This window comes from Saccostrea cucullata, unplaced genomic scaffold (genome assembly GCF_032062105.1).
Source record: "Saccostrea cucullata isolate Sc308-1 unplaced genomic scaffold, CSIRO_AGI_Scuc_v1 ctg64, whole genome shotgun sequence".
In the NCBI taxonomy this organism is placed as follows: domain Eukaryota; kingdom Metazoa; phylum Mollusca; class Bivalvia; order Ostreida; family Ostreidae; genus Saccostrea; species Saccostrea cuccullata.
This window is the reverse complement of record NW_026937285.1, coordinates 432,626-448,640: the sequence shown is the minus strand read 5'-3', so window position 1 is coordinate 448,640 and position 16,015 is coordinate 432,626. Positions and strand designations below refer to the sequence as shown.

General features: G+C 32.9%; 1 protein-coding gene across 1 annotated transcript; it reads left to right on the top strand.

Annotated features, from left to right (window-relative positions):
• Nucleotides 1-2,447: 2,447 nt before the first annotated feature.
• Nucleotides 2,448-11,144, top strand: LOC134247721 (vesicular glutamate transporter 1-like). The gene is given in 12 exon segments (XM_062730055.1): nt 2,448-2,707; nt 4,414-4,556; nt 7,410-7,524; nt 7,636-7,723; nt 8,053-8,139; nt 8,296-8,435; nt 9,506-9,537; nt 9,539-9,650; nt 9,865-9,997; nt 10,111-10,221; nt 10,389-10,510; nt 10,803-11,144. Coding segments are annotated over 12 exon segments (1,452 nt in total). The 5' UTR covers nt 2,448-2,560; the 3' UTR covers nt 11,025-11,144.
• Nucleotides 11,145-16,015: the final 4,871 nt, after the last annotated feature.

The following is a 16,015-nucleotide window of genomic DNA, read 5'->3' as shown; positions in this document are numbered from 1 at the left end:
AATTATTGATGACATTTGATAAAAAATAACTATTATACTTGTTATACAACTTTACTATTATCTATATTAAAATTTCTTGAAGTCTTTTTTTAATGTATGAAATAGAGATTGAAAAAAATTAATTGTGTCTTAGAGCCCCCCTGTTGAATGAATTTTTATTATTAACTGTAAAATAATTACTTAATATAACTCAGTTTTTTTTTAATATATCCGTTGTGGTAATTTGAAAAATCACTAACGAGTTGTTTAACTGTTCTCATTACAGGTGGTACTGAAATGAATCGTACTTCTACAATTCCAAGGAGACAGACTCAAGTGATGAATATGTTGATTCCTCGTTTTACAAACAGCTTTCTATGAATTGAAACTGTCATTGTACAAAAATTTCTGTCTGCTTGCCAGAAAAGTAATACAGATATACATGTTTGTGATATATTATGCATCTGAATGTACAAAATTGATCTTAACTTCTGCAGAAACAAAAAAATTAACTTTACAAACTTAAAATATTCTGATTTCATTTTGATTTCATTTTGATTGCCTTTAAGCCATTTTATACAAGAAATAAAATCACATTTGATAAAAATTCAAATGTAAGTAATGTTTTCAATGAAGAGGACAAATTTGCTTTACCAGTTTAACCTTACGTGCAATTTTGAACGATTCTTAAAATACAAGTGTATAAGCAACGGTGATTCTTCGTAATAATAGTTCATGTCCGAGGGATATATCCTAGATTTCCTATATTGTAAGTTTCACAAAGTCCTTCCAAAAATTCACAGGTGTTTAAAGCCACCCTTAAAGAAATATTTTTATTTATATTATATGTATAGTAGCTACAACTCTTAACAATATAGGTCTTTACTAAAGAAATTTTAATATAGAAAGTACAACGAAATGTGCTTCAATAAGTATACCCACTTCCACCAAAACCCGTGGTTGAACTCTGAAGTTCGGGAATCTGTCTCCTAGCAGGTCAGGAACAGTGTGCTAGTCTGCCGAACTAGGATACAGATTCCAAAGGTCGGGATTTCAACCACGGGTTGGGCGGATGTGGGTATCTTTATGAAAGTTTTGTAGGTTTACAGGTTTATACAAAATTACATGCATGTTTAAAGTAAGCACCCCCTGCCGACCGGTCACACCTGCCGAGCGCTCCTTGTCATGATCGGAAAATAACAGAAAAATCCGTCGTCAATTCAGTGTGTAAATAATGAACTAACAATCAGTATGAAAAACGTCGGTTAGCATTTGACCCAATGAAAAATTGTTTTTGTTGACAAGGTCATTGTATCAACCATAGAACTACCAAAAACAGAGATGTTGATCATTTCAAATTAAACATTAGATTAAATTGAATAGGGATGTCAAATCCGTCAATATTTCTCGAGTACTCGGACATTTTTCCGATCGAGTACCTGGGTACTGGATAAAAATGTAAATAAAAGCATGTTCTTCAGTCCTGTTTATCTCTAATAACCCCAAAGCTGTTTTCTGCGTTTATTTCTATAAATAAACATAGAACGGAAATGAATTTTTGGTACTAATATTTCTTTACCAAATAAACAAAATGTTAATAAATGGTTAACAGCTTCTTATTTAGGATCTATTTGATCAACGCAGAGGGAAGACAATCTATTGCGCAGGTTTGATGATCGCTTGCACTTTACACTAGTAAGAGTTGCTAGTCTGATATTATTTCATATTTAATTTCTTATCCCCTTAACTTAACTTACAATGCAAACTGACTTTAAAACTTTTTGAATCTTAGGTTATTTCTTGATATTTCTTCCCTTTTGAAGTGGGTAGCGGTATTTCTATGCATATCTGATTTCACTGCCGTATAATAGCTAATTAATTTAAGAAATGATATTTAGTTTAATAAAATAGGCCATACATAAACGAGGTCCACTGAAAGCAATTATTGAAGCCATCCAAAACTAAAGGAACGCAATAGGTGACGACACCTGTGTACCAAATAATTGGTCTCTAATCACTGTATATACACGGCCACAGGCGATAACGGTGTTTCACATGTGTAGATTACGCTTATTACCGTCTGCATAATAAAGTTATTTATTGATAAATATTTGATAAAATATTAACTTTACAATGAGAAAAAAAAACATCCGAGTAACCGAGTACCATTTTTGTGTTCGATACAGGGACGTTCGATCGAGTACCCAGTTAACGTATGGTAACCCCGTTACCGGATACTCGTTGACATCCCTAGACGTCTTTAAACGTGTTCAGTCTAAAATAAAAATAATTATTGAAAAAGAAAAGATTTAAAATGATCGTTAAACAACTATAAATTTTGAGAGACATTTACATATTAAATCGAATGTGGACCTTTCAACATAGAGGCAGGCTAAATTTTATATCTTATCCCGCCGGACCACCAAACATTATGCGACATCCGGACTTGTTTTTGACAGTTATTATTCGTTGTCCTTCTGTGCATCAATTAAATTCATTCGGATGAGAACGGCTCTGTAGTTTTGCACACGGTGTACACTGAATTCGTCACGATGAACATTTTGGTTTGAAATAATTAGTTATGAAGAAGTTTCCCCAGAGATATGTCGTCGTTATTTTGGGATTTTTCGGACTCCTTTTCTCATTTTCTTCAAGAACATGTTTTTCTTTGGTTATGGTTTACATACTTCGTGACAATGTGTCTCAGTCCAATTCTCTGTTCAAAGAGGTAGGTGTTAATTGAATTACATTAAAAAACTACATTCTAAATCCATTTAAAATGGACTTAAAGATGGAATCTCTTTTCTTGGATAAAGAAATTGAATCAAAAGACAGAAAAATCAAAATTTTCAAAGTTGTTTGTGAATCCCATTCGATCTTCAATGAAACTCTGAACTGTGTAATTGTACATTTTAAATGAAATATGGTTGAAACTAAGTAAATCAAAATACATGTAAGTGAAATGTATAAAAGCTGAATATATCCTATGATACAATGGTAAAATCCTTGAAACACAACCATTAGAGACAAAGGCGTACTAGTAATTTTTATATATTTAATTTCACTTTTAAAATTTCATTATTAAATGTAAAGAAAATGAATGATATTTATGCTTAAAGGTCCAATTAAACAAAACAGTTTAGGGAAAATTAAAACTCAACATCTAAAGTAAGTATCCACTGGTTCTACTATAATATCTCTAAAACTATCACTATACGAAGAAGTTCTTAATAATAAATGAAAAATTGATCATTACATTCCGACAAATGTCACAGTGTTATAAAATGGTGTAATATATAAACGTCAAATTATTGGGTATTACCGTAGTCACGCATTGAACATAAATGTGGTTCTCCATTTATTTTAATTAAAGAATTATGCATGGGAATAGGTTAATAGGGTCTAATTTGAACCAGCGGTTGATGACATTTTGGGAGTAAATGGTACATTGCCATCATAAAAATAATTACGAGGGTTGATCTAAAAGTGATGTCACTGCTGCTTGAACATTTTTATACCAATCGGAAAATATCAACAAAAATGGTTTATGAATTTCTACAGTTTGAAAATTGTATCCAAAAAATGTGAAATACGTAAAAAAAAAAAAACTCCCATTAGATCGAACAGCGTATACACTTGAGAAAACATGCACATATAACCATAAAAATCAATCGATATTTTGATAATTATATAATTTTTAAATAATTATGCAATTTTTTTCACAAAAAAAAAAAAAAAAAAAAAAGAAGCAAAAAATAAATCTTAATATTTTTCTTATCTCCATTAATTTTATAAATAGATCAATCCCTTCAAATAATATATGTTTTGAAATTCGTCACAGCTGTTTCACAGATAAAGAACTTGACAAACCGAGGAAAGGATCCAATGTAACTAGTTCTTTAAATTAAAAAGTATGATTTTGAGAACTTGGAGTAGTCGCGCATAGGACTTCGTAAACTCTGCGAGTCATTATCGCTTTTCAAATTGTGCAGAGTCGCGGACTAAGGCGTTTTCCCTACATCGCATGTTCAAATCCCACTGTGGGACATTAAGGACATTTTTTTAGAGATGTTTTAGATAAACCGAGGCCCCTTGTCACAGTAGATGCTGGTACAAAAATATTCATTATCATTCAAAGACTGTAATTATCAAGTACAGTTTAAAATTACCATCTTTCCTAAGCCCCCACTTCTCCAAAAAAAAAAAAAAAAGAAAAAAAAATTGGGAGAAAGAAGTTGATCAAAAATACAACTGTTTTTGTTATGATGTGATGTTTATTATTATTATGTGTTTAAACGTTATGGAAAAGGCTTCTTAGAATGATCTTGGGATGTGATGCTCTACTTTGTCGTACCCATTTTAATTTTAAAACTGCAAAATTAGTATTTTGCCTTACCACACAGTGTTTACATGTGTTTTGTAATTAATATACAGTGTACAGTCAATGGAACCTCGTGGGATCTTATGTTACCCTGGAATCCGTCCACCACACAGTATTTTAACACAGTATTTTTTGCCGGTTATTTCCTTACCCAGCTTCCAGGAGGGTATCTGTCAGCTCGATTTTCATCTTCAAGGTAAACAGAAAATATCATAGAAAAAACAACAACCATATTTTATCTCAAATAAATAAAGTACTTTTAAGTATATACATTTTATTTTCTCATTAGATAGATACATGTAATGAGACTTTAATAACAATTCAATAATTAAAACTCATATGATTCATTAAAATGAAGGGAAAAAGCGATAAAGCTAACCTTTTCTAGGTATATCAAATCTGATAAATATGACATTCCTAATCAATTACATGTACTATGAGATTAAATTTTTAGCTCACCTCAACGAAGTTGGGGGAGCTTATGTAATACCCTCGGCGTCGGTGTCGGCGTCCTCGTCGGCGTCGGCGTCCCGGGTTAAGGTTAAGTTTTTTGGAGCAGTTTTCTTTTTAAGTACTTCTATGTCCTATCTTGATTAGACATGCATGGAAGATGTTTCTAGTGTGTTTCATTGTACCAGTCAAAGTTTCAGATGCTGCAATTTCAGCAAAGGAATAACCAGGTTAATGTTTTTGGAGCAGGTTAACATTTTTGGTGCAGTTTTTGGTGTAGGTCTCATTTCCGAGTAACTATAAGCCCTATGTTGACCAAACTTGCATGGATGGTACATCTTAGGATGCACACTACCAGGCTTGCTTCGGATGCTGAATCTGACCTACATTTTCCGCATGAGTGAACAGGTTTATATTTTTGGTGCAGGTCTCATTTCCAAGTAACGTGAGCACTATAGTGACCAAACATGCATGGATGATAAATCTAAGGATGCATACTACCAGACTTGCCTCGAATGCTGAATCTGACGTACATTTTCTGGTTGAGTGAACAGGTTAAAGTTTTGGGTGCAGGTTTCATTTGCAAGTTACTATGAGCCCTATAATGACCAAACTTGCATGGATGGTACATCTTAGGATGCATAGTACCAGACTTGGTTCGGATGCTGAATCTGACCTACATTTTCTGGTTGAGTGAACAGGTTTATGTTTTTAATGCAGGTCTCATTTCCAAGAAACTATAAGCCCTATGTTGACCAAACTTGCATGGATGGTACATCTTAGGATGCACACTACCAGGCTTGCTTCGGATGCTGAATCTGACCTACATTTTCCGCATGAGTGAACAGGTTTATGTTTTTGGTGCAGGTCTCATTTCCAAGTAACTATGAGCAAGCACTATAGTGACCAAACTTGCATGGATGATAAATCTAAGGATGCATACTACCAGACTTGCTTCGGATGCTGAATCTGACGTACATTTTCTGGTTGAGTGAACAGGTTAAAGTTTTGGGTGCAGGTTTCATTTCCAAGTTACTATGAGCCCTATAACGACCAAACTTGCATGGATGGTACATCTTAGGATGCATAGTACCAGACTTGCTTCAGATGCTGAATCTGACCTACATTTTCCGCATGAGTGAACAGGTTTATGTTTTTGGTGCAGGTCTCATTTCCAAGTAACTATGAGCACTATAGTGACCAAGCATGCATGGATGATACATCTAAGGATGCATACTACCAGATTTGCTTCGGATGCTGAATCTGACGTACATTTTCTGGTTGAGTGAACAGGTTAAAGTTTTGGGTGCAGGTTTTATTTCCAAGTTACTATGAACCCTATAATGACCAAACTTGCATGGATGGTACATCTTAGGATGCACACTACCAGGCTTGCTTCCGATGCTGAATCTGACCTACATTTTCCGCATGAGTAAGAAGGTTTATGTTTTCGTTGCAGGTCTCATTTCCAAGTAACTATGAGCACTATAGTGACCAAACTTGCATGGATGATAAATCTAAGGATGCATACTACCAGACTTGCTTCGGATGCTGAATCTGACCTACATTTTCTGGTTGAGTGAACAGGTTAAAGTTTTGGGTGCAGGTTTCATTTCCAAGTTACTATGAGCCCTATAATGACCAAACTTGCATGGATGGTACATCTTAGGATGCATAGTACCAGACTTGCTTCGGATGCTGAATCTGACCTACATTTTCTGGTTGAGTGAACAGGTTAAAGTTTTTGGTGCAGGTTTCATTTCCAAGTTACTATGAGCTCTATAATGACCAAACTTGCATGGATGGTTCATCTTAGGATGCACACTAATGGACTTGCTTCAGATGCTGAATTCGACATACATTTTCCAGATAATGGACACCTCGTAAAAGTTATGGATGCAGGTCTATTACCAAGAAACTATAAGGCTTATATAAGCCAATCTTGCACAAATGATGCATCAAGGGATGAAAACTCTCAAACTTGCTTCAGATGCTGGATTTTAATTACGTTTTCATGATGGAGAACTAGTTTGAAGTTTATATATAGGTCTATTCCAAAGTATAAAATCAAAATTGCATAAATTTTGCATTTTTGGATGTACACTTTTTGTTGGTTAATTGTGTGACTTTGCCTTACTTAAAGACAACATTCGTTGAGGTGAGCTCTGTAATCTCTGATTACCTATGTTTTAAAGAAAAAACTGCTGCTTAAAATGTTAGTGTACATGTGGAGTCCGGAGTAGTAAGACGATCATAGATCATAATAATTCATTATCACAGGCACTTGTTTCGTATACGGGGCACCCTTAATTACTTATATTTACCACAAGGTACCTAACTCATTTTCAATCACCCCCACTTCAAGCTCGTATTTTGTTAATATATCAATCATTTACCTACTTTAAAATGACATGGTTCGCTTCAAGAGACTTTTCCTTGTCATTATATCGTTTCAGATGTCTTGAGTTAGATACCTTGTGCCTTGTTTAAGAAAAGAGTGCCTGTGTCATATGTACAATATGCAGTTCTTAATGAAAATGAATTTTAAACATTTCTTAAGCATTTGTACATCACATTAAATCTATTACATCTGTGACAGGGTCTTTGGCATTTCCGTCCTAGCCAGTGGTTCCTTAATGATAATCTTGTCATTTGTACTTACCTACGGTACACCTGTTGTGTATGCAGTTCGCCTTGTCCAGGGTCTTTTTGAGGTGGATATTACCTTGAAAGGTTTTAAAAATACGAAAATATTATTCTTTCTTTCAATTATACTATTATATATTCTTCTGGAAGCAAGTCTCCTATATATGATTATTATCCAGGGTATGACCATACCTGCACTTAATGGCGTTCTGTCGGCTTGGGCACTGAGTTCAGAAAAATCACGAATGGTCACATTCACCTATTGTGGTAGGTTTATGTATAAAATTAAAGTCACCTAATTAATACAAATTTAATACTATTTCAGCTCTCTTTTTGTATTCCAAATCCATAATAATTTATTAATATATTTTGAAAATAAGATAAGCCTGATTCGTTAACTCATCATTGTTAAAGAGTCAAATTTAATGCTCATGGGTTCCCGAGATTTTTAATAGAAATGTAATTTGGATATTTCTACTTTTTAAATTTATGATTTTAGTTTGATGATTCCACAATAGTTTATTTTTTTAAAGAAACTTACTTTCCAATGTATAGAAATATAAAATAGAAATAAAATGATGCTATATTCTTGTAAGGAGCCTATCTAAGTCCCGCCGTGGCATTCTTCATAACTGGAGCAACAACTTGCTATGTCAGCTGGCATTCCAGTTTTTATATCTTTGGTAAGAAACAAAACACGTAAATCATGATAATTTATAAATAAACACGTGCATGTGCAAAGAAGTAAAAAAAATATAGTTTTAAAGTCAACTATTGCAGTGCATGTTTACTTTTACTGTTTAGGATGTTTAAAAATGTTGTTTTACTAATTTCTATAGGAGGTCTGACTGTTCTGTTTTCCATTACGTGGTTCATAGTTGTCTATGACAACCCTTTATCAAATAAATGTATGTCAGATGAGGAAAGGTCTCTTTTTGAGATGGATGGTCCTATGGTGGATAAGAGCTCAAAGGAAAAGGTTGATTTTAATTCTTAATTGCATAATGTATTCACGGTCAAAATTTTTCATCTTCGCTTGTTTGTCGTAATTACCTCATAATAACTGAATGAAATACATGTATAAATGAAAAATCAAACTTCTAATCTTATGATTATATGCTTGTCAAAATGAGTACTTTGAGAAATATCTCATAGTTCTTTTTTCAGCACCTTCATCTTATTTGCTTTGATGTTTTGCATATTGGCTTGCATAGAATAAAATCTATTCCGTGCAAATGCTAGAATCGCAAACGTTGTCAGACAGAATTGTGTTAGTCAAGACATTTTCTGTAGAATGATTCTCATGAAACAAAGGTTTAAATATTATACGACCAATGCAAAATATAAAGGTAAACGCTTTTGTATAAAAGAAGCAATATTGAGGAAAAACATTTCCCCCCAAAAATCTTAAAGAAGTAATAGCCTGTTGTAAAATACTTTGTCAAATTGTTGCAGGGATGAAACCCCATTTGCAATGAAATGAAAATTGAAAGATTAAATGGTCGGAGTTAGTTCTTTATTATGTTAATATGAAGAAAAACACAAATGTTAATTTTCGAAAGAAATAAATACCGTATAAGTAGAATTTTTAGCGAGGATTAAATTTTGGCAAAAAAAAAATTAATATAAAATTTTTTATTTCAATAGCTAAATGTGCATAAAATCGCTAAATTGACATCTCGTAAAAATAAATTACCAGATTTAAATTAAATTTGTTAAAAATTCCCACTTATACGGTATTAAACATCCTATAATAAGGGTTTAATTTATTTGCCTACCTCCTAACTTAAGGAAAGGCAAGGACTATCATTTGATTAAAAGATTTGACAAAGGGAAGGTCACAATTTAAAAAAAAAAATCGCATTTCATATAAGAAGTAAGCACTAGTACCCCATACATGTATTAAAGAAAAAAATCATAACTAATATTATTTTCATGTTACCATAAAGCTCTCTGAAATATTACTTGATTTGAATGTAATACTAAATTCATTATATTAAATCACTTTTGAATAGATGAATATACAAGGTTAAATGATTTTTTCAACAGGTTAAAAATGCACCTTATCGGAAGATTTTGACATTCTGTAACAGCCATATTTGTTGGAAATTTCTGCCGTAACTGGATTTTCTCAATGCAGGTCTCCCAACTTCCACAGTATTTCGCTGATGCATATGGAATGAATGTCGCTAGTGTAAATATTTTTATGGGTCCATCCAAAAATGTACATATGAAATATTAAGATAAATAACACAGTTAAGATGAATAAGACGTAATTATGTACAGTATTTTTCTCTAGAATAAGATTTTTAAATGCATGTTGAACACTTACATCGTACAGAAAAAATACTATATGAAATAAATGCCTTGGCAAAAATACATAAAAATTTCCTTTCTCTGTTTTCCAGATAGGATTTTTAGTTGCTTTTCCAGAGGTTCTGATGGCCATTGTAATAGTGATAGGTGGCATCTTCATAGATATGATCATAAAAACGGGGAAAGTCAGCACAACTGTCGCCAGAAAGATTGCCCAGTGTTCTGGTACCCCACCCTCCTTACTCTCCCTCTCTCTCCCTCATCTTTCTTTCTCTCAAATATTTCTAATCCATTTATCTCTGATTAAATGCCTTAAAATTTTCATTAAATATTTCAAGGGTTTGGGATGGAGTCCTTGTGTATCCTGAGTTTAGTCTTCATAAGGGATTACAGACTTGCTACTGTAGTACTTTCTATAGGAATTGGTATTAGTGGAATGGCCATATCAGGCAAGTCTGCCTAAAAAAAAGAGATAAAACATAAATATCCTTAAGTTCCCTCTTAGTGCTTTACACTTTATTGGAGTTTTCAACAATGAGCTTTGAATTTTACATTTATATTAAAAGAAAATCTTCTAGATGGACACTTAAGCTGATAAATGTATTGATTTTTGTAGGTTATCAAGTAAATGCCCTGGACTTGGCCCCTCAGTATGCTCATATTGTAACAGGGTTTACCCGGATCAGCTGCATTGGATCCATGCTAAGTACAGCCGTGGCAGGCTTATTAAGAGAAAAGGTTGATTGAATAGATTTTATCTCTATCCAACCCCTCTGGATAAAGGGGGGAACTACTTTTTAACTGAAAACTGATAATCAAAATACATGTATAATTAAAATGATTTTTAAGGCATCAAAATTGGAAACGTTTAATATTTTATTCGGGTTTAATCAAAGGCTTAACGTTAAGAATATAAAAATTACTTGTTTGAAAATTATATTGAATAAAAAGAACTGCAGTTTATTTTTTAAATTTTTGAAAGCGTCCACTTTGAAAATTTATGATAATGTATAAGAAATTTTCTTTTCAGAATGGTGAGTCTTGGCAAAAAATTTTCCTTATAGCTGGGACAATTCATTTGTCCGGAGTTATTTACTATGCAATATTTGCTTCTGGAGAAATACAAAGCTGGGCAAAGACTCCAAATCTGACGTCATCAGATAGTACCCTTAAATTGACGTCACATCCTGTGTATGAGTATGGGTCAATTTCACAAAGAAAAGATGAGATAAAGGAGGACCAAGAATCTTAATATATGTTTCTGTAATAAATTCTTGTGTGCTTCTGCATGAATTGATTTGTTGATAGAAATTTATTTATTATACTTTTATAATAATTTAAATTACTGATCTCGGTAATTCAGTCATAACTTATTTATAATACCTGAACGTAAGTCAATTTAATTTTATACTAAAGACTGTTTTGAAAAAAACATCTTATGGAAAAAGAACATTCAATTATAATTTGTGACAATTCTTTAACGGAAAAAACATTAATAATGTAGATCTGCAATTTTTCAAATAATTTCAAAATATTTTGTACCATCTGCATGAAAAGAGGAAGTATGTGGTGATAGGGTTAACCATTCATTGTCTGCAACGACTGGGGCTTGCCTTCTCTCTTCAACTTATCTTTTAGTAGCAAATGAGAATTAGACTTTCACAGAATCTTTTTGCAAAGAACCATTGAGCCATTACTTAGAAATAACTCAGTATAAACTGCAATACTTGCGTCCCAACTGGCACAAGAACATATTCTACTTATTACTCGTATTCAATCCAAAGCAGACAACTGTCAAGTAAGTTGATGTTACCACTGACTCATTAAAAGTACGCTTTTCGCAAATATGTGTTCGTTATAATGACCATGTTTGAAATCCTATATGTGTTGTCTTTTTATTGTTATGTTTAATACCAATAGCTTAGCCATTGTTTTATGCTTACTATAAAACACAGATTTCTTCGTAAACCGATCAACACAGAAGTGACCAGTCGAAAGGAGATACTTTTCCTACCTATGTTTATTTTTTCGGAGAGGTCTTTATTTTCGCATTTTCTTACGTTTCGTATTGTTTACAGAATTTACTAGATGAAAAGAAAGAGAACTGTGATCATTCTCCGGTCAAAGAATATATAAACTGAGTAAAGTAAACCCTGACCTTGTAAAAGGATCAGGTGCCGCGGAGCAAAAAGCATTCTCTGTTGACCGGTATTGCCTGCCATTTGCCCTTTATCATGAATGAGTAAACAGAGATTCCGTAGACAGATCAGTGTAACAGTGTAAACAATTTATGTTGAAAACGTAAGTCAACGTTCGACCTAATGTTTTTATAAACAGGTTTATTGTATCAACCGTAAAATTTGCACATGGTAATATCAATATCTTCTGTATAATCAATTTCTTAATAGCTCATTACAAACCCTTGCTTAAAAATTGTACAAAGACCATATTCTTGCGTAACAAATTTACTGGATGGCATAACTTCATGCTGATGATAATCACTGGTGTATTGATTCTAAAGTGAGGAAAATTGACGATATACATGTATAAGTTGTATCAGTCTAGTGAGCATGGTTCATTAACAAGAAGAAAAAAAAAAACGCCAGAATTTACATAATGTAACAATCAGATATTATAGCTAATATAATATTGATAATCAAAACAGATATTGCACGCCTAATAATCATCGGTTTGTGTGACGATTGACCCTTCGAAACTTTTTTCTTGAATCCACTTGCCAGTTAAAAACACATGATTCCAAAACCATAAACTGAAAACAGACTAAAGTCAAAATTAAAGAAATATACATAGCTTTTGAAATACAAGTTGATAATGAAAAAAAATTTACATTATATGATCAATTTATGATAAGAAACCAAGGAATTTTTAAACAAATATGTTAAATAAAGTCATAGTAGAAATCGCCTCAACGGGTTTAAAATTTTCTCTCCAGTTATCTCTTGTTTTTATCAAGGTAATAAAGTTTTGGTATTATAAAGATACATGAAAAAAAAACAGATCAAGGAAAGTCGATTTAAGAAGAAATTTTTACAATGGACCTTGTACATATTTGTGTTACTAGAATTTATACTTAATAATTGCTTGAGATGCCAGAATTCTTGATTAAGAATCTAGAACAGCTTTCTTGTTTCTTAAATTATTTACAATAATTTTCTATCCGCTATTATTAAAGAAACAAGAGCGAAAAAAAAATCAAAATCGATTCTAAAAAGTGTGAAAGGAATTAAACAAATACTTGTCACATTTAGATTTTCAATACCTACCACTTTTATCAGAGTTTGATCAATGTTAGTATAATATGAGGTATGTTAACTATTGTGCAATTTGAAGCATATCCCCTTCTAAGGTGTATTGTTTCTGTAGATTAAAGTGATGTAAATGACACCCAATAACATTGAAATCCTCTTTAATTTCCTATTATTGAAAGTTTGATAATGTCAGTCATTGCGACATTCCGAGTTCAAATTCAAATCCTCAATTCAAATGCTAGTATGTTTTTCTTTATTATTTTTATTTGAACATAGATACAAAAAAAAACCAGATACTGGTGAACACAACAGAAACATAAAAATTAAAGAAAACTGTAGAACACGACATTTTACAACGACTCTTTTGTAATTTTTTTAAAAACAAAGCTTCCAGGTAAAATCTCCTGGTCCATCATACCGAATGTTTCATCGTTCGGTTTTACCAAATAAAGGTGATTTTAAGATTTAGGAAATTGCAAACGTTAAGTAATCAAAAAAACCAATTGATACTCACCCATATGCAAATTAACTCATTGGTTTTCTTTAAACTATCTAAGAAAATCATCTCAGTATCCCTTGCGATAAGAAATACAATAATGATACTAATACAAAATAATTCGAATCGAAGAGATTTAATATAATCCTCATTCTTCAAAAACAATCATCATGAATTTCTTAGAAGTCAATGAAACTCTGTAGAACTCATCTAAGCGACTTCAATCAATCACTACAACAATTGTTTTCTAAATAAAAAAAAGCAATAAATTAAACATTGGAGCAGTGACTAAAGGAATGACATATTTTCCTGATTACTTGAAATTTTCAGTATTTGTTTGATGATCCTCCTACTAGAAAGATATAACTGTGTTGCAGATTTGGACATTTTATTACATTTTCTATAAAAAAAAATGTCTGAATAAAAATCCCCCGATTCCTGATTTTATTTTCACCTTTCTTGTATGACATTGATTGACTTGAATCAATATTAAACAAAAGCAATATAAACTAGAAAGTCTGCTATTGCAAGCAATAGCATATGTCGCCCCGTACTGGACAAGACTTTCATTTTTATCATCACTAAAACAATGGTCCATTAGCTAAGCTTGGACAACCATCGAGTCGTATCAGTCTTTTCCGTTGGAAACGGAAGACCTTAATTGGGTACATCCCACTAATTATTTTTAGAATCGGTAGGAGAAGAAAGTAGTGCAGGAAAAAATTACAAGTTCCTAAATTTGCAGACTTGCATAAAATAAATTGGGCAGATGTACTGAACTGAGCCTCATACTTGTTAATTGGCAGTATCTTTCCTACCAAAAAAGCTTGGCAAATGTAATTTATTAAGAAGATCAGCCGAATTATTTTGTGTATTATAGCGTCAGTGAGAACTCTGAAATTTCCCTACTTTCATTTTTAGACGTTCTACCGGAAAACGAATCGGACATGCCACCTTCAATTCGAGCATTTCTGCATTGCACAGGGCTGATGGTTGCTATGAGATGATAAATCATGTGTAAACTTTCTCAGTTTAGCGGAATCATGAACATTTTCGGCGAGATGAATGTTTTGTTTACAGTGGTGATCAAGGCTTCGCGCACCTGCAGGAGCGGATCCAAGGATTTATGAATGAATAAAAACTATGGAAATGACGTACCAATTTTCTAATTGATACATGCATTATCTAATGAAATTATTAATATACAAGTAATGGAAATACAAGAAAACGCGAAATGCTTATAAATGCAGCTGACAATCGTTATTTTTTTAATAGATAAAATAAAATAATTGTAAAATCTAAAGACAAGACAGAAGAAGAATGAATGTTGGCAAAATATCAAATCACATCAGGAGAACTGAATTTTATGAATGAAACTTTTTAAACGTTACTTGTAAGTTGTATATGTTATATCTGTGTATTCTACCTGGCTGTGCGCTTCCTTCGGGGGGGGGGGGGGAGGGGGGGGTCGTCTTGAACATAGAACCTTAGCCATAACGTTTGAACGGTAAGGGCTAGGCCTTTCCTATTTCAAATATGTATTCTTGTGAAAAGAACTTTTATTGGATACGAAGAACTTTGACCTAGACCTTGGAGAACACGTGTACATCTTAACCTTTTTTTCTGTTTCGTTTCTATGGCAACTGTGAGCGACTCATTACAATTATTTTAAAAATAGAAATCACTTTGACACATTGCAAGGAATAAACATTGACAGTTTCAAAACGATTGCTTGAGTAGTTATTGAGAAAATTGAAATTAAAGAATTTTAACTTTCCCCTGGTTTCCATGGCAATAATTGATTATTTGAAAATTTTAAATGCAAATCGCAAAACTACAATTACTAATCACTAAAATAAAAAAGTTTCATGACGAATGTTCAAGGGACCAGAGAGAACGCTCGCAGACAAAATTCGTCAAAATTCGTCGCTTTTTGCAGGTTTCCATGGCAACGGTAGCCATTTTGAAACTGAGTGACCACATGGCACAACAACAACCAGTGATCGTCCTTTGAGGAAAGTTTCAGGAAGATTGTCCCAGCCATCTCCAAGAAAACGCCTGGACAAAAAACATGCGTACAAAAGCAATATGTCTCCCCGACTTCGTCTGGGGCGACATAACTAAAGTCTGCTATTGCAAGCAATAGCTTATGTCGCCCCGAACTGGACAAAACTTTCATTTTTTCTCATCAATAAAACAATTCCCATTAGCTAAGCTTGGAAAAACCATCAACTCCTATCAGTACTTTCAGTACTTTGATTTAAAAATCAAAAAGAATTTTCACTTTTCCCTTGTTTCCACGGAAACTATTGACAATTTGCAATTTTTAAATGCAATACGCACAATGACAGATACTAATCAATAAATCAGTAAAGTTTCATGAAGAATGTTCAAGGGATCAGAGAGAACACTCGCGGACAAAATTCGTCGCTTTTTGCAGGTTTCCATGGCAACGGTAGCCATTTTGAAACTGAATGA